The sequence below is a fragment of the Asterias amurensis genome, chromosome 5 (assembly GCF_032118995.1).
Source record: "Asterias amurensis chromosome 5, ASM3211899v1".
Lineage (NCBI taxonomy): Eukaryota > Metazoa > Echinodermata > Asteroidea > Forcipulatida > Asteriidae > Asterias > Asterias amurensis.
In genome coordinates this window covers 18,820,450-18,843,606 of record NC_092652.1, presented here as the reverse complement: position 1 = coordinate 18,843,606, position 23,157 = coordinate 18,820,450, and the positions used below count along the sequence as shown (strand labels likewise).

General features: G+C 39.6%; 1 protein-coding gene across 1 annotated transcript; it reads left to right on the top strand.

Moving 5' to 3' along the window:
• The first annotated feature begins 3,993 nt into the window (after window positions 1-3,993).
• Window positions 3,994-19,541, top strand: LOC139937569 (uncharacterized). Its single transcript, XM_071932775.1, has 6 exons — window positions 3,994-4,216; window positions 9,252-9,322; window positions 10,489-10,857; window positions 11,903-12,059; window positions 15,516-15,625; window positions 17,594-19,541. Exons 1-6 carry the CDS (start codon window positions 4,104-4,106, stop codon window positions 18,592-18,594), a joined length of 1,821 nt encoding a protein of 606 aa, XP_071788876.1. The 5' UTR covers window positions 3,994-4,103; the 3' UTR covers window positions 18,595-19,541.
• Window positions 19,542-23,157: the final 3,616 nt, after the last annotated feature.

Below are 23,157 nucleotides of genomic sequence, written 5' to 3'. Positions count from 1 at the left end.
TGTTACCCTGTTCAAAATAACATTTGAAACGGGGGGGAGGGGGGAGGGGGGGAATAATGCTGCACCACATGACTCCCTATGAACCAAGTTTAGTGCGCTGCAATGATCCATTTCGCAAAGGACAACGGTACCTTTTAGTTTAAGAAAATTGTCACATCACATGTAGTCCTTTTTTTCATTTGTATCTTGGGGCTTAGCAGAAATTGTACCAGCAATCTGTTAAGTTATAAGCAGTTCTATGAAACTGGGGCAAGAACCATACAAAGTAAGTGACACCAATGACGAGCTTTGTAATTTGATGTGGTCCACCATGACTAGACAACGTAATTCTGCCACTAAAAATCTGTTTCCTTTTGTTAGGTCTGCTGCCACCTACCGTCCAGGAAGTACCTTGGACTAATAATATTTTTAAACAAGCGTTCGAGTTAACCAGACGTTACGAGGTGAAAACGCAGTTCCAATAGATAGAGCCCTTGTGAAAACGGAACGTTTCCAAACCACATAATAAAATGGTGTTTAAAATGCCAATGTATTTGATACTTCTCAAGTGCAGAACTGTATTTTGGCAGAACTGTGCTTTGCACTGAACTTGGTTGTTGGCTTTAGCAGCATCAACACGGCTTGTCGGGGGGTGTAACCGAGGTGTATGGGCATCCCCCAGAACCATTGGCACTTGCTCTGTAGTATGCATAATACTAAATACTTTAATAACACTAAATACAAATACAGTTGTTACCTGTTGGTTCATCAGTACACATCAGGTTTACAAACTCCGATTCACAGTGGCACGACAGAGTGCTGTCTAAAGACCTGGGAAGGAGGACAACAGCGTCAAGTTTAGTAACTACATAGACTTTGGGAGAGTTTGTCCTCGTTCAACCCCAACTGAACAAGACAAAATTCGTATATGTGTTCAATCCCAAATTCATTGAAACAAAACGTACAAAGTCCGTTTCCCTTGTGATTTGTATTTTATTTCATAAATTTAACAAAAAATCGACATCACATATAGTACAGGCATACGGGAAATGCAACAGAGAATTGTTACAAGCCCTTCTCGTCAAGTAGCAGTTTCTTGTAATCCCCAAGAATAATATGTGCACGTTTAAATGTGTATGCCTTTCCTTCATGGAGCTAGTGACATGACCCAATATTACAAGCTGTTTATAAAGGTACTTGGCACTATTGGTAGTTACTCAAACTATAGCATTAAAACTTACTTGATAACGAGAAATGGTGAGATGTTGATAGTATAACTGGTGTTTTCCACTAATTGTTCGATCTTTTACGTCTTCGATGACCAATTGAGTCCGAAATTTCACAGTTTTGTTATGTTATGCATTACGCTATTGGGATACACCAAGTCAGAATACAGGTCTTTGACATTAGCCAAAGGTGTCCAATGCATTAAGTTGGTAAAGCAAATCCATCATTTGGTTTGTTTTAGTACTTTCGTAATCGGCATTTCTTTGCGACTATCGACCCCCCCCCCCTCCCGCAGGCGAATTTGTTTTCCCCAAACGACATTGCAATATTTGTTTCCCCTTTCTTTAAAAATTTGCTTTTTCCGCAAATGAAATTGGCCTGCTCTTTTACCAAATCATTGCAATGTCGTTTGGGAAAAACAAATTAGCCCCCGGGAGGGAATCGTTAATTGCCCGTTATACTTGCCTCTTTTGGAGATGATGCAGTTTCCCATCGTGACAGTTGGTCCTAGTCAAACAGTAGAACACCAGGACAAAACAGACGCATGCCAGCAGGCAACCTCCACTCCGAATGGTCATCATGTGAAATCACAAATCGATCAAATGGATATCAAATCAAACTGATTCCGTCTTCAAATCAAGTCAGATCAGGTCAAATCAGAAGCATCCCATCGCAGTGAAATTGTGTAATCGTTTGATTTTAGTGTCTTTCTCATAACGTTGTTTCATGAATTATTTATAGTGTTTGCCATCAGTATTGTACAATCATGACCTTGGACTTAAATCAACAGATACCCTCATCAGTGCATTGAGGCATCGAACTAGTTCCTCTTTTTGTGAAGGGCACCTGTGTTTGCATGGGAAATACCCAGTTCACAACCCAGTTCACAAGCCAAGTCAAAAGAAGTTACAATGTTCAATCAACATCAAATGGATGAAAGCGAAAGCAATACATGGTGCTAAGAATTAGGTCTTATATCTCTAACTTCGTCCTACTCCTTACAGTAAAAATACTTGGCGCTTTGTATCCTTTGGCAAAGGCGCGTTATAATTACGGTTATTATTAGTATTTATAAAGCATTTTGAGAAACATTTCGATTTGTAAAAAATAACAATAATTTGTTACGTTCCAAAATTTGAATCCGAGTAGCAATACCGCGGTTTATTAATTCATTCAAACAGATTAGCCCTAAGCACCTGCATTTTGTTTCTTCCACTGTCCCTTCCCGGACTCTGTAGTTACCCCCATTTTTATCAGACAATAAATTAAACAACATGAAATATCTCCGACATATTTTGTAAACGCAGATGTTCACTTAAAGTTTCCGTATTAATATTACAATATAATTGAGGATAATAATTGTATATGAAGTTTTCATCAGATTATTTAAGGCAAGATTATGATAAAACATTACCGGTTTGGCACCCCCGCAGACAGGTTTAATGATAACCCTGCTTGACAAATTGGGCGCATCCGGCATTATAATTTTATTCAACTTTTCTCAGAAGAAAACAGCTGTCTTGAACTTGTCTTTGTTTTATATTCACAGTTTGTAGAACTGAAAGCTCAGATATTTCATTTTTGCCTGATGCTTTGTTTTGTATTAGTTTGTTTTCCTTTGTTGTGGTGCTGTGGTGGTGAGGATGTTTTGGGGTCTGTTTTGGGTGTTAGTGTTATGGGGTGTTGGGGTTTTTTGTTCAGGTGTTCGTCGGTGTGTTTGTTTGTTTGTTTGTTTGTTCGTTAATGACTGTTAAGCTAATGATGATCTTACGCGGATCCAGTGTGAGTACTGGACTAACATGAGGGATCCCATTTCAAAGGTTTAATATCAGTCTTGCATTTTTTGTTTTATATCCTATTTTTCTATTTCCCCTTTCAACCCCTGTTATTACCCAATCATATTATCATGTATATTTAATAGATGTTAAATTTGCATTGGGTACAAATAATTATTATAATATTATTTATTTTTTTACTCATATACACCGATGTGTGTTAACACTGTATACTTATAATTATTATAATATCATTGTTTATAATAAGTTTGCTGCATGTCGAGCTTCAGGGGAAATTCCGTTTTCGTTTTCTTATTTTAGGTCTATTGAATTTCCAGTTCTTCAATTGTCACTATTAACGTGAAGTGGGTTGACTATACCGAGGGTTCATTTTGCTTTGAGGCTTTGTATAATATTTGTACTCTCATGCTGACATTTTAATTTGGGGTTTCCAATATATAAAAGAGAATTTGCAATCCGAATGTTTTTAACGGTACATAAACAAGTGTGGACATGGGAACACAAGAAGTCCACATATTTATTGGGGCTTTTTCCCCACCCAAACGTATTGTGATGCTGATCAAAACTGGAGACGGAAACAAATATAGCCACAAACTGTCCACTGTTTCGTTAGCAACAAGAAAGCTTAGCCAGAAAAGGCAAGTAGTTGTTTAAAAAAAAAAAAAAAAACATTGCTAAAACTTTATCTTTTTTAAGAGACGCACAGTTCGTATCTTTGTTAAAGGGTGTGGATTTCATCGTGTTTAGTTTATCAACACTAATGCATATTGTAAGCCACTTGTTTCATTGATTATGAACGGGTGGGGGTCGAGAGGGAGGGGTATGGGAGGGGGGGGGGTGTTCGTTAGTGATGAGTCATCTGAACTTTTAACCAGACCAAACTCCCGTTTACCAGAGAGTACAGTCATGCCCACGTATTACGAAGACAGCCGAGGCACAAACTGAGAGAATTCTAACTTCGTCATACAGTCAAGAGGCTAAGAACATTTAACATGGCGGGGCTCGCCTACTGCATGTCTACTACTAACAAACTTTGGACCATTTGAAATCGTGGTTTTCGTGAGAACTTAACGGACTTTACTGTATCAAGACGGTCACAAAATGGAATTTAGGAGACTGATGTGGATGTTGGTGATCGTTTTGTGGATGGAAATGGCCGTGTTTGGAGAGTTGCAGAGACAAGTTGTGAATAGGAAGGTGACTAGACCTTGCAGGTGAATACAGGCTTTAGGAAATCACGGGGAAAATAATACATTGGGGCAGTGTGTTTTGAATTTCTGTTACTGTTCGTGGAAAACCCAATGGCACACGATGCACATCAACTGGAGAAAGTTATTATTCTGTGATTTTAAGAATCATATTGTGCTCATAACAGGTCACTCTAGCACTGTCCAAGGTTAGACAAAAAGCGTACTCAAGCATACAACCTAGTATAACAGTAAGCCTACCACAACTTGCCGATATAAGAACCAAATCCTTCCATGCAATAACGAAACAACGTAATAGCGGATATATTATTAACACTATAACGGCGTTCCACTGTGTACCACCATCATGAGCAGAACGTGCCAAGTACAATCTATATACTGCAGACAATAAAGTTCTTCCTGGATACCACATTACGGGTTAAATATTTTTAGTTTAAGGGGAGAAGTTGCCTGTCAAAAGTCTGTAGTAAGCGGCTTAATTATTTGGCACCTCCTACTGTTTCTGCAAACCCAACGCATCTTGATATTATTTTTTATTTTTTTATTTTTACAATGTACAATCTTGATCAACTGACGTACCACTGCTGTCAAATCAAATGGGGTTTAACCAACACAAAGATCACTTCAAACATAACAAATATACATTTAAATGGTTACTAAACAGTGATGATTAGTGCCAACTTATTTTTTGTGCAGCCCTTACAAAATGGCGGCCGGTGTTTGTTAACAATGGAAAGGTCTTCCAGTTCTCGTTTGCATGGAAGAAATTCAAGATGGCTACCAAGTGCGAATTTGACGTCATGAGCACTGTTTCGTGCTGTTGTTGTTGTTGCTGATATTGTAGTTGCGGTTATTACTTTTATTGATAATGTTATTGTTGTTAATGTTGTTGTTGTTGTTGTTGTTGTTGTTGTTATATAGAGGTTTGGTTCCAGGAATTAGCCGACGAAATAATGTCCGTTGTCATTTTTATATCTAGCGACTTTTTTCAAAATTTTTGCTACTTACCATTAGTCACCGTAATACAGCATAGGGACACGTCGTTGTATTAACTATGTTGGTCCCCGCTAAGCGGGGAAAAAAAGATGATCGAAAAAGGCAAACAAATCAAACCAATAGCGGAAACGTTGCGTTATGAATTCCCCCTGGCTGATTTTCAGACTTATTAAAAAACACATCAAATAGTCGTATAGTGTACATTCCCAGCGACTTCCACTGCACAGCGGATGTGCGCATTATCAATGCTCTGTGGATAAAAATTGGCGAAAATGTCAATGTCCTCCATTATGATTGGTAACCATGATAACAGTATTATTAGGATAGGATTCGGTTGAAAATGAACTCTTAAAAACTCCCGGGTCGGATCCGGATCACGTGGGTCCTGACCCATTGCAAAGTCCTGACCCATTGCTGGGTCAGTAGGAATTTAAATACGGCCTATATGTAAACACAAATTACCCATAATCGGTTGAAAATGACGTAGAAGCCCCGGAAGTCAAAATTAGAAAATTGAAGGCTTATAATATTATTATTAGCCTGATAGGGTTTCCAAGGACTTAAGGATTGTGTTGAGCTAATGTATTTCATGCTCAATGACTCTTGAATTGCAAGCCACAGGTTGATTTCGGAGAGAGGGGCAAGTGACGGTAATTGACCTACAGTGACAGTGACGCCATATATTTCATAGCTCTGCATCTTGCCGTTGAAACATTCTAAAGAGAGCTTTTATGACGCCCGTGGTCGTAGGTCAAGCGCTTGTTTTAGCGTACGAGATTTTTTTTTACATATACCTTTAAGCGTGCGCCAGAACATCTTATTGTTTATGGTTGCACGGCTAGATTGTAATGTTAAAAGTACATCCATGATTGATTAAAGTTTAGATACACATGTTGTCGCTGTCCTTTAATCATGTTTTACTCGGGGAGTGCCTGCCCCCTGTCACCGGTGTGATTTAACGGTCTTTAGCGTGACTCAATTTCCATTTAGGGACCTTCTTTACCGGTGAGTGGTGTTGACGGTGCACTCTCAAAGGTGTACTAAACAATCTTTGGCTCTGTTTTTCAGGGATTTTCTGATTTATAAAGAGAGGGTTTACGTTTGGCGATCACTCTTATAATTAACGGCAGTAAACAAATTTTGGTTAAAAACCTACAGCAGGGAGTATAAACATTTTGAGAACTATTTCGATTTGAAGTATGTGACATGATTTTAGTTTGTATGTTCCAAAATTTAAATCTGATAAGCGTTACTGTCAGTAACGCTTCTCAGATTGTGTATTCCTATTTAGGGATTATTCTACCTGCGCGAACATTATTCGCTCCGGATTTTCGGCGACATTAAAAAAACAATAAAAAACACGACCAATTAAATTGTACATGTCTACATTTATATAGGCCGTCTACATTTATATAGGCCGTTTAATTGGCCGTTTATTAAAACCAAGTGTATACTTTGCCTAAAGCCTGCTTTTCGAGAGCACCTAAACATGTTTCACTCAAATGAATGTGCGAAACACTCTTGTTTCGTTTAGTCTATTTCGTTAGTCATTCTGAATTACTTAAAGCAATCGCACAACATCGCTAAACAGTATTGTCCAAAGGCCCACACTTCGTGTATCACAACTTATATTTAAAATAACAAACCTGTGAAAATTTAGGCGCAATCGGTCATCGGAGTCGGGAGAAAAAAACCCGATATCGTGAATTGATATTGTTTTAATGTTTTCTCAAAAAGTAAAGCATTTCATGGAATAATATTTCAAGGGAAGTCTTTCACCATACCTTCTGTAAACCCTGTAAGTTATTTGTAAATCTGTGAATTTTTAGTTTTTGTTCTGTTCAGAAAGTGTCCTCAATGGCTTTAAATGCCCAAATGTTATTGGGCAGCTTATAAAGTTTAACATGGGGGACCGTATGAAGAAACCACTTCTTTCAACAACTCTACAAACTTACATTTTCCGGGAATAAATGACTGGATAATTTGTAAGCTCACGCATGTGAGTTCAGTAACTATCAAGACCGCCATTTTGAAGGACGCACGTGGTGCTTTTGAAATCATATCCCTGGTGGTTGCACCACTCCAGATAGACTCCCATAATTATAACAAACAGTGCTACATGCTAAATATTCAAACATTCGCAGAAAACATTTGTATAGTCTCTCAGCTTCTTGGAAACTGAGAAAAAAAACAATAATAATAATAATCAGACCACTAAACTGCAGATTTATTTTTATTTTTTGGCAGGTCGAAAAACGACTTGCCGCGGCTCGTTTTTGTGAGGCACTCCTCCAATTCCCAAGCTTAAGAGGACCAACTTTTTCTAAAGCCCACATTATTTTATCAAATCTCTCCAAAAGGTGAAAACCCAGAACCCCAGGTTGCGATATATTCTTATGTTAACCACAATCTATTAGTTGCATGACCTCCAAAACGTTAACATTAACAATTATTTGTGGGTTTACAAACTATGGTAATGAGCTTGGCGCATGAATATTGGTCGATCCCTGATGGGAACCCTTTACGCATTGACCCTCAACGTGATGACAACATTCGTTGGGTCGGGGGGTTGTTACAGTCAATAGTCCGCCCGTAAAATGGTCTACAGGATGCACCGTGGAACTGGGTGTGTGAATTAGTTCAATAAAGCTGTAGGACTTCGTCACAAACTCTCAACAAACTGGTAAAGACATTCTCATCCCTTGTATACTGCAAAAAGACAGGTGGCCATTTTGGTCAATTACTCTGATTCTTGACGTTATTATTTAAGGGGTTCTTGAAACTAAACGAGTTGTAGTCGAAAGGCGTCCCTTAAAGCTTGAAAGAGAGGCCTTTTGGATTATTGCCAAAGTCCTTCGTAAACAGCTGGAGTGGTGACTAGCAGCTCCCGAGTTCCTTTGAATCACTAGTGTAATAATCTGGTGTTTTGTGTCTGCGTGGCTTTAGCACAGCTGCAAACTAGGCCGTTTGAATTGGGGTCGAACTTTTAAGCGAAGCCGTAAAACATTATGGTCCATCTTTTTTTCTCTGCACACAGGAGTACAACTTAAGGGATCGATTGATTAGACCAGTGTATGAATCTGAAAGACAAACTACACGGCGCAAACGTTTTACGTTTTATACATGTTAGTTTTGAACTTAAATAAACACACATCGACACGTTTATTGTTTCTTCTCTGCATACAGGAGTGACGGTAAGGGTTGATTGCTCAGACCCATGGCTTAATCTGAACAAAATATGTGATGAGGTCAGACACATAATAATGTTGCTTAATTTCACACACCTAAAGATACACAATATGTTAATTGGAATTTACGCTGAAACGTCATTTCTCATGAGTACCTAAACGGCAAACTCAACCCGCTGCAGTTTCGATGAGTGGGCTCTATACGGCGGACTGGAAGGGGGAGAAGAGGGTAGGAATAAAAGAGAGATTGTTTTTGATTGGAAATGACAATAAAAGAGGGATGGATACATGGATGAGTTCCAGAAATGTGATGCCATAGAAAAAGGAAACAAAACAACTGGATGGGTTTTATTTCGTCGGACTTTTTTTACTAAACTATAGGCTGCCAAATGATCAGTTATGGTATGTCGCCATCAGTGGCAAACATTCATGTTGGCGTGTATCCAATGGTAGACTCCCGAGAAACGTCCCAGTGAAGCCCCTTATGGGAGACAGGGACTGATCGAGAGGGTTCCAGGCATCATCAGGGTTTCGTCTACAGAGCCATCTAATAAAAAACAGACGCCCAAGCAGTGTACAACTCGTTGGTAAAAGTAAACTACGCTAAAAAAATTGATTCACTTATCAAAAGCCATCCACAAACTGAAACAGTGTGATGTTGGTTGGCTGTTTTTGTTTATTTTGTTGAATTTTCATTTAGCCTCAGAGAAAAGGCTCGAAGCGTCAGGCCATTAACTTGTGTTTGCATTTCAAATTACATGTAATGTGAACTGTGGGTAAGCAGTTCGCGACAGCTAATTATATTTGTCTGTTTAAAATGTTGGTTTACATTTAACTTGTTAAACGTTTTATTCCAGAGCAAAAGCCATTGGAACTGGAGCTGTATCCAACAACACAAAAGTGATGCTCGATAAACCATGCACTAAAGGTGGGTTTATTTCTCTGGTTGATTTCCAACTTCGAGGGACTGTTAAAATGTGGCTATCAGATACCTTTTACCTTAAAGGCAGTGGACACTATTCGTAATTGCTCGAAATATTATCAGCAAAAAAACCTCACTTCGTAATGAGAAATGGGGAGAGGTTGACAGTATAAAGCATTTTGAGAAACGGCTGCCTTTGAAGTGACGGAGTTTTCGAGAACGAAGAAATTTTCCGCGAATTTTGATTTAGAGACCTCAATTTTAGAATTTGAGGTCTCGAAATCAAGCGTCTGAAAGCACACAACTTCGTGTGACAAGGGTGTTTTTTTCTTTCATAATTATCTCGGAACTCCGACGACCAATCTACCTCAAATTTTCACAGGTTTGTTATATTATGCATATGTTGAGTTACACCAGGTGAGGAGACTGGTCTTTGACATTTACCAATAGCGTACATTGTCTTTAAAATGTGACTATCAGATACCTTTTAACTTAATGGTCAATAAAAAAAATGCATTAATATCACGAAGTGACTATACAGTATAAACAAAAAGGCAAATCATGACATTATTAATTTGTGCACATGATGGTGACCAAGCTGGCCATTGTCAATAATTGTGGCAAATTTTACTAGCCAGTTGTGCAAATAAAGAAAGCCACAAGCCCAATATAGCTGAAGCACGATGAAAGACTGCAGACCAACGGGAGTCCAATTTTAAGAACAAATCCCTCCAAAGTAGAATGATAGGCTTCGGCTCCAAGCTCCGTTCTTTCGCCTGAGGCCCCACGTGCGTATACGCAAAGCACGCGCAATAATATTGTCAAATCAAACGGCAGGGCAAAACTAGCCTGAGCCGGATCCAAAGCCGAATCCGTCGTTTCGAAAAGGGCCAAAGCCAAACGTTGATGTATGGATCACTTACTACGAACTGATAGTCAATGATTAAGGAGGTGTATACGGCTATATCTGCAGCCAGACAGGTTGCCCTAGGTACAAATGAGAGTCGCTAAAAATAAAAGAGGCGGGGAATGCATGTCTCATAGTCTGCTCTACAACACAATGATACACACAATCCTTGTGAAAAACCTGCGTTTCTCTCTTACAGTGTGTTACCGGAAACCTTTCTGTATATCATATTACTCTCCTCTTCTTCCAAATACCTCGTTTGCAGGAGAGAACGTGCCGACAACCATCGGCCAAGACCTCGTTATAGCGAGGGAACAAGGCAACCCGAACAGCCAGGGCTCAAACGCGACGGAACCACCCATCGCTCCTCACGAGACGCTATCCATCACCCGTCCTCTCCCACCGAAGAAGGAGTTCCACGCCGGGGGCCATACGGGAGTCAACTCGGACGAGGTCCGCGGTCCCTCAGGTGCCCTACCACCGGCTGAGGAGGTTGAGGATACGTTGGATTCGTTGGCTCCACGTAAACCTTACCCGGAGAGGGACTCTGTTGGTGTGGTGGATGAGATACCGGCAACGACAATGGAAAGTAAAGTCGTAGATAGGGAGGAGGAGTTTCCCTTGAATAAACTATGTAAGACATTTATAGATAAATCATTATCCGAATAAGAACACCAAGCATAAACCCTAGCCTCGATTCCTTACACGGGAAGAGAAAATTAATGAGGCTAGCATGAACCCTATACTCCAATACAACAGTGCCACCCCAACCCTTCCACAACTCACAATCCCAACACCTCGATGTTCGCCATAAATTCAGCGGAAGGTGTTTTGATTTATTAATAGAATATTGCGGGAGCAGTACATTGGAAATATAATGTCGAGAATATTCCAAGTTACTTGGTAGTTTTTACTTTTGTTTTCTTTGTTTCTTCTCTCTGCTGATGCTGCTACTACTAATGCGAAAGACCTATCAACCAAAGATGTATTCATTGACCTCATTGGGGCACTGTTTGGTCTTGATGCTGTTGTCGATTTTCTCGTTTGTGTCGTTGCTTGTCTCTATTATTGTCGTTGTCGCTGTTGTTCGTCAAAAGAATCCCCTCGTTTTAATCACTACATTCTTTTCTCGAAACAGATGACAAGTTGGAAGTTGGAACATCGTATTTCATTCGCAACAAAATCTACATAGCAAAGTAAATACACATACACTGTAAAAAATATCCGTGAAATTTACGGCACTTTACCTGGCAGCTAGGGTGCCAGGGGTCGATTTCACAAAGAGTTAGGACTAGTCCTAACATAGGACTAGTCCTAGGAGATATACAAATTGCATGGATAGTCCCAAGTTAGGACGAGTAACTGGTCCTAACTCGAGATAAGACTAGTCCTAACTCTTTGTGAAATCCACCCCTGGTATTGTGCCATAAGTTACACGGTGGAAGTTTTGTAAACTACTCCTTCAAGGCCCAATTTACAAAACTTCCACCGTGAAACTTACGGCACTTTACCTGGCACCCTAGCTGCCAGGTAAAGTGCCGTAAATTTTACGGATAGTTTTGACAGTGTATGGTGCTACAGCAAACCGAACACTGTAACTTCAAGAATGCATTTTATAAAGACTTCATAATCGCAAGCCCACTATGATTTATTTTGTGTTGCTCCGGTTTCTGGAACAGATCCGAACGAGAAGAAGTCCGAGTTGTTTCTAGATTCCGGAATCTTCCCGTTTATAGCCATGGGTGTGCTGTCTTTACTCTTCATCACTATGATGATTGCAGCTCTGTACTTTGCCCGGAACTCCGCTGGAGGAATACACCACGCTCAACTGCTTGGGTAAGACACAAACGCAAATAAGAAACACTGCCTTAGAACAAGAAAAACCATCTCCTCCGAATTTTCACAACATTTATTTATTAATTTTGTTTTTTTACCCATACACCGATGTGTGTTAGCACTGTAACTCAGTACTTTCCCGAGTCCTGTGAAAAAATATCACAGGCATGTTACTCGGGTGGGAATCGAACCCACGACCCTTGCAAATCTAGAGCAGTGTCTTACCAACTAGACTACCGAGGTTGCCCGGCAGCTAGAGGCAGTTCGAATCCGTTTGAAAGAGGCCTGAGACGTTCGCGCCGTTTGGTGGACACAGTATACTGTGGCACTATTGGATTTGGGTAATCTTGTCCCCGTACACACCCAAACCAAACGGTGCACTCCTATATAGTGCCCGCCATATCTCAAAAGGCTCATTGACAATCTAATAATACAATCTTGAACAACGTTATGGCAAAACAGCTTCGCATTACTTGATTTTCTCAAAATGTCAATGTCTTAGTTATGCTGTTTTACCATGGAAGGGCCGAAGGGGTGTGTTTATGTGGGGGGGGGGGGGGGGGACACGGTGCAGATGACTAATAAGAAGTACTCGATCTGGGTTGATGTATGGTACAGTCCGTGAAGTCAGCTGAATATGACGTGTCCTGATTGATGACCAGAGTGCACTTTTACCCCCAAAGGGTGACTACAATTTTCCAGTTACGTTGAATAAATTTGACGTCACGAACGAGCCATCTCCCTTTTTTCTTAGCAACGTTCAAAATACAGTTTGATAAAAGTCACTAGATCGAAGAAGAGTGAGAGGGGACCAGTTGTCCTTTGACTTGAAGCTTAGAGTCTTTTTGCGGTTACCATGATACTTGAACGGGGCACGTAGATATGAACAAGTTCCAGGGGTGCGTTTTGGCGGTCATAACCATTACACCGTTTCGGTTGATCTTGCCATAGGTTGATCCCTGGCCATTGACCGAAACATTTATTGGTTACGACCGCCAACACACCCCATGAGATTACGAGAGAGCGAGGCACGCTAGTAAAAAAGATGGCGGGACGAGATCGATCACCCCTGGGAATGTGGTTGAGGTCAACACTCCATAGACTAGCTATAAGCGACGCGCAAGCTTATATGCACACAAATTGACCAGTCCAATACATAAAAGGTTGCCTACTTAATGACAAATCTATTTCGCACAACCGTTTGGTGTGTATGCGATTTGACCCTTGGCAAAGTTCCATGGGAGGACACAATTTATTGAACAAAATGTACAGACAAGAAAGGTCCTAGTACCTTTCCTTACTTAATACAGTTATCCCCTAAAAGGGAAGTTATGAATCGGAATAAAGGAGTGGCGAGTCGGTCTGAAATGGCTGTTAAAAACACCATTGAAGGTAGTATCCCTATTGTTGGTGACCGTATAGGGAGGTCCATCCCTTTATAAGTTCAAAAAGCAACATTTATAATTATTTAGAGAGTAACCCCAAAAAGCATCTATCTTCTTCAAAATCTAGGTTAAGTTATATTCTTTGAATCAAACTGCAGACCTACATTACTACCCCCCCCCCCACAATACTTAATTGATAGATCCAGGTGGTTCCATACTTTGAAGGACATTCCCGACTCTGAAACACGTTTTCATTTGACCCCCCTTCCTGCCGTGTCTTCCATATTGATGACGCTTTGCGACCAATGAGGTGCTGGTGCGTACGATATCAACTTATCAGACGGATATGAAATGTAGAGACCTACATTATAGAACAACCTTAATGCAAAACACATTGCCTTGTGTGCAACATAAATCCATGTGAAAAGACACACAAGGGCTAGCTTTAAAATAAAGAAAAGCGTGTTTTTTTTTTTTTTTTTTTTGTTTTTTTTTTTTTGAGGAACGGCTCCCTCTGAAGTAACGTAGGCCTATTTTTTTTTTTTTGAGAAAGAGGTATTTCTCACTCAAATATTAAAATTAGTTCTTTTAGGTCTTTTAAAAGGCAAGACGGCTTCTTAGGAAAGCACACAAACTTGTAGCAACAAAAGCGGTTTCAATGCATTAGTCTCTGGCAACTTTGATGACCAATATTGAGTGAAAAATTTCACAGATTTGTTGTTTTATGCTTATTTAGGGGAACACCAAGTGAGAATATTGGTCTTTTTGTATCTTTTTTTACAAAATGCCAAACGTGTCCATTGCCTTAAAGGAACACGTTGCCTTGGATCGGACGAGTTGGTCTATAAAAAAGCGTTTGTAACCGTTTGTTATAAAATGCATATGGTTAGAAAGATAATTTAAAAGTAGAATACAATAATCCACACAAGTTTGCTTCGAAATTGCGTGGTTTTCCTTTTACTGTGCGAACTAACACGGTCGGCCATTTATGGGAGTCAAAAATTTGACTCCCATAAATGGCTGACCGTGTTAGTCGATGAGGTAAAGGAAAACCGTGCAATTTCGAGGCATGTTTGTGTGGATCATTGTATTCTACTTTTACAGCATCTTTCTACCCATATGCATATTATAACAAACGCTTTTCAAAGACCAACTCGACCGATACAAGGCAACGTGTTCCTTTAATTCCTCAACCTTGTTAACAATCCAAACCCACAGAACTGTACATAAAATGTCAAGCAACCCTTTGGCGTCTCAGAATGAAATAATCACGTTCTTCAATGCATCAAACCCAACAATGCAACAAAAACCGACATCGGGAAACCACACTTTGAGATTTCTGAAATGTTACTGGCAGGAAACGAAGCAGAGGGTGACTAAACAAGGGGTCGTGGCTGGGGTGACATTCCCCCCCTCGAGCCCCCCCCCCCGGGCCGATGCGTCACGCGTCCTTCCCCCTGTGCCAACCATTAAATAAAGCCCCGTAGAGATCCCTCTTCATAACTTTATTGTTATGTATCATGTAAGAAGTAGGCTAGTAACCGTTTTGCCAGTTCGCCTCTTCGTAACCTTAGAGTAAGTTTCATTTCAAAATTGGGCAAGCCGTCTTGCCTTTTTTTTTTTTTTTTTTTTTTTTAATTACAGACCGAATAACTCAACCACGCCCTTCCTCCACAGAACGCAGCGCCCTGCGTGTTGCACATCAACTTGTTCATTTAATACACCGATTGGGTGTTGATAATTGCGCAATCGTGGTTGTAATTTTTCAATGTAATTATATGGGAAATAAGGTGTTATAAGAGGTCGGCCCTTTGCCAACAGTTTGTTCAGATCCAGTGTAGGTGGGAGGATAAACTTTCGAAGAGAATCCTAGTTGTGTTGTGTGGTAATGTACCACAGTTCTTTTCAACTCAAACACACCAAACATATATGAGTAATATGAGTAATCCGTTAAGGCACCCGACTATCAACGTCATGGCACTGAGCCAATACGTGTTTGTCATCGCAAAATGACTGATGTGAACCACATAATGAAATCTCTGATTTGCTTTTTTGTTCAATTTCTTTACAGAATGAAACAAGTGGAAATGGGACATCTTCATCAGCGAATGGCGCCACCACCGACGGGACCGGGTGCATTTAACACAGTGACCTTCAGGAATACAAATGATTCTGTTACGGGTAAACATTTCATAAATATTATTATATACCTTGGTTTAGATTTACTCGGACTTTAGCTTATAATTAGTCTGTGTCACTTCGTTCGGCTTGTTACGAGCAATGTAGGACAGTTACCATACAACATTGTGAGAATCTGCTCCCTCTAAATGAACGCAGTTTTTGAGAAAGATTATAATTATTCTCTCAAATATTAAAAGACTTTATGCCTAATACCCATTTTAGGCATCCGGAAGCGTACAAATTTGTGCAACAATAGTGTTTTTCTGTCATTTTATTCTCTTGCCACATAGATGACCAATATTGAGTCCGAATGTTCACATAATATGCTGGGGGTTCACCAAATGAAAATACTGGTCTTTGACAATTACCAAAGGTATCCAGTGCCTTTAAAGGTATATACAGCTCTGCGAAATAGGGAATTGGTTTCTGTGCAGGGCACTCAACTATGTGATTCACAGCCATAAGGAGTCATATAAACAAGCCCCACTTGTGCACCATTCCTTGTTTTGTCCCCGTTTGCATTGTACCTTTTAATTATTCACCAAAGGTGACCAGCAGCCGATTTCACGAAACGCTATATATAATTATAGGATAAATCTTATCTCGAGTAAGGACGAATAACCCGTCCTTACTTAGCATTGGTTCAATGCGTCCTACGTCTTTGGATACGGAACTGAACTCGTCCTAAGCCCTATGATTAATCCTAAGTTAGGATTAGAAAGAAATTGGTGAAATCGACGGCAGTTCCTTTAAAACGTTGAAAACGAGGAAACGATTTCGCTGTGAAACACAATGAAACTAAAACAAAAGTTGTCAAAGAACAAACGGAAAAGAATAACTGAATCCACTACAAGGAAGTAGTGGTATAAAGAAAACACGAAAGTAAAGATGGACAAGTTATAAACACATAGTTCGCTCAGCAAAAAAAAACAATCACCGTATTACACCTTTGTCATTCTGAAACTGACTTCTTTGTAAAATTTTTAATTTTAGTTGGAATATATACGTCTGTTAAAGGCAGTGGACACTATTGGTAATTGTCAAAGACTAGCCTTCAGAGTTGGTGTATCTCAACAAAGGCATAAAATAATAAACCTGTGAAAATTTGAGCTTAATCGGTCATCGAACTTGCGAGATGATAATGAAAGAAAAAATACCCTTGTCACACGAAGTTGTGTGCGTTTAGATAGTTGATTTCGAGACCTCAAGTTCTAAACTTGAGGTCTCGAAATCAAATTCGTGGAAAATTACTTCTTTCTCGAAAACTATGGCACTTCAGAGGGAGCCATTTCTCACAATGTTTTATACCATCAACCTCTCCCTATTACTCGTCACCAAGAAAGGTTTTACGCTAATGATTATTTTGAGTAATTACCAATAGTGTCCACTGCCTTTAAACACTCTTACTATAATGACATAAACAACTTTTAGTGGTTCGAAGTCTTAATAAGCTTTCGATAGTATAAACGATTTTGGGATAACTTTCAGTAAGGCGAATATGTGAAATTGTTATTATCAATATTTATGCAACACAAAATTTAATCTGAGAAGCGTTACTGCAGTAACGACATTCCTATTGGGGATTAATCTGTTAAACCGCTCTGGATTTTCGCCGAATCTTTTTGAAACGAAATTTAATTGTGCACGTGTTATGGTTTGATAAGGCCTACGTCTTCATTGTTTTCTTGGATTAAAACAAACGAACATAGGTTCCCCCAAACTAAAGGTATAATTTTCCCTTTAAGACCGATACAAATTAGAGATTATTATACTAACTACATTTAAACCCTAATGGTTGGTCCAGTTTCACTGAATATTTTTGGTTTACCAAGAACTTTGTTTGCAAGTGATTGGTGTCAAATGTGGACTTAAGAAAACGTGTATGAGTCATGACAGCAAATTGGAAAGAATAGTACACATATTGAGATTTATTAATTTATTTTATTTATTTGTTCTCTTGTGGCATAGGTGACTTTGCAGTCAATATGTTTGCAGTCCGGAACGACGAGCGAGAAGAAGCAGAGCGTATGTCCTCTGACATCTCCGACTCGACCATGGTTCCTACTTTCGCTGCCATTACGCCAAAAGTACATGTAACCGCGGATCATCCGGCTCAAAGGGAGCTGGAGCACACGACTTCTGCTGTCCTGCATAGAGATCTCCCGGATGTTGTGAGTAACCCACCTTCGCTGTGTAATAGTTTTATCAGTAATCGGCACTCAACGGGGAGCAGTCTGTACATGGAACTCATGAACCTCAGTCGGAACACCCGGATCCTTGAAGAGTTGGCCGCGAGAAAACAGACAATACTGGTCCGGGATCCGACCCAGCTGGAGCTTGATTGTGTGCTCCCGGATTTGTCGGATCACGACGGCGACTCGAAGCAGCGTGGTGGTCGGCTTCAGCTGTGCCGGCAGACTTCCTTGGATTCTTCCCGGTGCCTTGAAAGTCTCCCACTTCCCTGCAACTACGACTCGCACTATTTCAAATTGTACGATGCAGACGATGACGATTCGTCGGCACGGTGGACCTCGGTCACGGCTAACACTACCCTGGAAAACATCCTCTCTTCCGGGGACGAGGGTACCTCCAGCACGCTCAACAGCAGCAGCCTCCACCGGAAGGGTTCCTCTAAGAGGAACTCCAGGCAACTGGACGAGTCTCGCTTTCTCCTCCCCGTGCAAGAGCTCTTCAACGAGGCGATGGTTGACGATAACTTAGATGGGGACGAGGTCTTGTACGAGACCATCGATGAGATGGGGTACCGGAGGCGCACGGCGTCCTCACGCCTCATGCGCAGCCTCATGGCAGCAAGGGAGGAGGCGGGACAGTCTGGTAAAACTGTCGTGGTTGAAAATGCATGGGAGAACGCTGCTTATAAGAAATACGACCGGATAGAACGAGGGGTTAAGTCGCTCAAGAAGCAATCTGGCAAAGATTATAACTCACTAGTTGTCAAACCGTCTTAATCTGCTTTTCGATTCTGTTAATAGTAGACCAGCCAAACTTTTAAAAGTGCTCTAGAAAATAATCCACCGCATAGTTTGTTATAATGGCTGGCATCCGTGCTAGATGTATGGATTATGGGCTCCTGAAGATGATTAGGATGAATGCCAAGCTTGATTCTGAATTTTAAGGTAATTTTGAGGTTAAAAGGTCAAATAAGGTCAAAAACCAATATTTTCAAAGTTTATACACAAATTTAAAGACAACTATTGGTAATTGTCGAAGACCGGCCTTCTCACTCGGTGTATCTCAACATATGCACAAAATAACAAACCTGTGAAAATTTGAGCTCAATCGGTCATCGAAGTTGCGAGATAATAATGAAATAAAAAACACCCTTGTCACACGCAGTTGTGTGCTTTATGCTTGATTTCGAGACCTCAAATTCTAAATCTGAGGTCTCGAAATCAAATTCGTGGAAAAATACTTCTTTCTCGAAGACTACTTCACTTCAGAGGGGGCCGTTTCTCACAATGTTTTATACCATCAACCTCTCCCCATTACTCATTACCAAGTAAGGTTTTATGCTGAACAATATTTTGAGTAATTACCAATAGTGTCCACTTCCCTTAATAACATGTTGATAATAGATCTATCCATAAAATGTATTTTTTAACTAATGTTGATTATGACTAAACGTATGTAATTAATCGTCTTCATGAGCCCATGATCCATACATCTAGCATGGGTGCCAGCCATTAACAAACTATGTCGTCCAAAGTTTAATTTCACGCTTTGGCTGGCCTGCTATAAATGTTTTGTTATTAAACTTCAACATTATTGTACATGACTCACCATTAATGTTGAATAGTACGTATATAATGCTCACAGCTGTAAACGTTTTTTACAACAAGATGTGCGCGCTTAAAGGAACAAGTTGCCTTGGATCGGTCGAGTTGGTCGTTGAAAAGCGTTCTGTAACCGTTTGTTATGAAATCGGTATGGTTAGAAAGATGTTGTAAACGTAGTATACAATGAGATTTACATAAATATGCCTCGAAATTGCGTGGTTTTCGTTTTACCTCGTCGAAAAACACGGTCGGCCATTTATGGGAGTCAAAAATTTGACTCCCATAAATGGCCGACCGTGTTAGTTCGCGACGTAAAATGAAACCCGTGCAATTTTGAGTAATACTTGTGTGGATCATTATATTCTACTTTTAAAACATCTTTCTAACCATATACATTTCATAGCAAACGGTTTCAAACGCTTTTCATAGACCAACTCGTCCGATCCAAGGCAACGTATTCCTTTAAAGCCATTATACACTTTCGGCATAGAAAAAAAAGGGCACAGATTTACAAATTACTTACAGGGTTTACAGAAGGTAATGGTGAAAGACTTCTCTTGAAATATTATTCCATTAGATGCTTTACTTTTCGAGAAAACATTAAAACAATTATCAATTCTCGTTGTCAAGAACAACGGATTTATTTTACACACACGCCATGACACGGCGAAACGTGCGGAAACAAGGGTTGGTTTTCCCCGTTGTTTTCTCCCGACTTCGATGACCGATTAGGGAGCCTAAATTTTCACAGGTTTGTTATATTATTATTTTATATCAGTTGTGATACACGAAGTATGGGCCTTTGGACAATACTGTTTACCGAAAGTGTCCAATGGCTTTAACCATTATGGCGAAGTTCTCAGTCTGCACTTTCATGTACATGTCCAACATCTAAAGAGACCACTTTTGTTGAAACAATGACATGATACAAATTTGAAAAACTAGCAAATCAAATTAAAACAGCCTTCCCTTCTCACTAAAGTAGAATGCATACAAATATTCCAGGTGCAATTGTAGATATAAGTCATTTTAATATAGTACACAACACTGATGAAATAATAACATATAAAATATATTGTTAAAATCTAACATTATCTTTAAATTCAATTTCTTTAAAGACAGTGGACACTATTGGTAATTTATTGTCAAAGACCAGTCTTCTCACTTAGTGTATTCCAACATATGAATAAAATAACAAACCTGTGAAAACACCCTTGTCACACGAAGTTGTGTGTTTTCAGATGCTTGATTTCGAGACCTAAAATTCTAAATCTGAGGTCTCGAAATCAAACTCGTGGAAAATTACTTCTTTCTCGAAAACTACGTCACTTCAGAGGGAGTCGTTTCTCACTATGTTTTATACTATCAACCTCTCCCCATTACTCGTTACCAAGTAAGGTTTTAGGCTAATAATTATTTTGAGTAATTACCAATAGTGTCCAATACCTTTAAGATTGTTTGTTTTTAAACAATTATTGTGTGTGAGGTTTATTTTTACTGGTATTGTTATCTTGCTCTATGTGCGCTGTTGAAGATTGATCTCCCACTTGAACGAAAACGGCAACAATCTTTGCTGAAATTCATTTAAAATGTTTCCAATAAATAAGAAACTTAAGTCCATTGAAGTATTAAACAGATTTCCAATGTGCAAAAAAACCCGACCATCCTTGCGTCACCAGTCACGTTAATTCATTATAAGTTGGGAGTTCAGCTCTTTGTTTGTGTACAGCCGCTTTTGTTGCAGCTTGGATCTATGGGTGCGTTCGTTTAGCTTCCCTGGGTCGACCCCGGTGTATGGCGTTTTCTTTTTCCAGGACGAACGTGTGCAGATAATTACCCACGTTCGTCCTGGGAAAAAAACCCCACCACACACCGGGGTCGACCCAGGGAAGCTAATCGAACGCACCCATAATAACAAAGTATCATCCCATGACGTCAAAGTATTGCACGCCGTCAACAGCAGAAGTGCTTCTAGTTTTTTTTTCGAGGACCTAAATTTTTGAACGATAGTTACGTTATTCAGGTGTCCACAATATCAACAAGACATTTGAAACGATAAACAAAAATAATATTATGTACAAGTTTTAAAGCACTCCCGTTATAGTATTTTTTGTCAAGTAGTTTTCTGAAGAAGCTCGACCTCTGAAAGTGCAAGATGCGAACCTCACCTCTTACAATTATTACTGCCTTAAAGGCACTGAACATGTTTTGTAATTTAATTGATCATTAAAGTTGCAAGAGAATAATGAAGAAAAACCACCGTTGTTACATGTTACGTGTGTGACTTCAGGCTTGAAGTCTTTAAATAATATTCAGTGAGAAATTACCTCTTTCTCAAAAACTATGTTAATTCAGAGGGAACCGTTTCTCACAATATTATGTAATACTATCGACAACTCCCCGTGGCTCGTTACCAAGTTTGTATGCTTAGAACAGTTATTTTGATTAATTACCAATAAGTGTCCAGTGACTTTAAGTATTTCATACCATGATTCATTGTAATATTGTTGTGCTATGCTAGAACGGAACCTACTTATTACCGTTTCTGTGTATATAAAGCAGGAAATTGTCACAGGGTGTTACTGGCACCTACGGCCCCTTGATAAAGGGGAACGGTATGGAACCAACAGGTGTTTTCAGAATGAGAGTGTGGCCTCATTTGTAATTCAAATATAATATGCTAATTTATGTAAATTATAGCTAATTATTGGTCTAAATAATAATGTATAATACGCAACTGTATGCAATATACTTGATTATGCCGATGGGAATTATGTTGAGATGTGAACGATGAATTAGAAACATTAATCGGTTTCCAGTATAAACCATTGTGTAGGCCTATAAAAAACTTAACCATTGGTAGTTGTGTTGTTTCAGGTTCAGTTTCATCAGTAATCATGCTTGCACTATACTTAACTATTGCATTTGGAAATGGTTATTATCTCAATGCTCGATAAAGTATCATACATGCTACCGTTGCATACAGACCTGTTGTTACTCTATATATACACACTAGGAACACTTGACAATGCCTTGATGTTTTTACAGCGTATGCCCGTTTTCATTTCTAACTGAATATCAATAAAAAGTTTAAAGGAACACGTTGCCTTGAATCGGTCGAGTTGGTCTTTGAAAAGCGTTCTGTAACCGTTTGTTATAAAATGCATATGGGTAGAAAGATGTTGTAAAAGTAGAATACAATGATGAACACAAATATGCCTCAAAATTGCGTGGTTTGCTTTTTACTTCGTCGACTAACACGGCCATTTATGGGAGTCAAATTTTTGACTCCCATAATCGGCCGACCGTGTTAGTTCGCGACGTTAAAGGAAAACCGTGCAATTTTTAGTGATACTTGTGTGGATCATTATATTCTCATTTTAAAACATCTTTCTAACCATATATGCATTTCATAACAAACGGTTTCAAACGCTTTTTATAGACCAACTCGTCCGATCCAAGGCAACGTCTTCCTTTAAAACGTTGCAATCTAAAAACAAATAATAAAACAAACCAAATTACCGAACCACTGTTCCCAGAGGGCTGAACTAAATCAAGGTCAAGTTGACCCCGAAACTGTTTTTTAAAATGGGACTTTAGCTCGGATTCTGCTTCCTCGTTGACCCATTTCTTGGGCATTGTGACATGTTGGATCACCCTGACCCAGGAAAGGGTCGGTTCTGACCCGGGAGTTTTAGACCGTGGAAGGCCCACTCTCATGACATTGTGTTATTT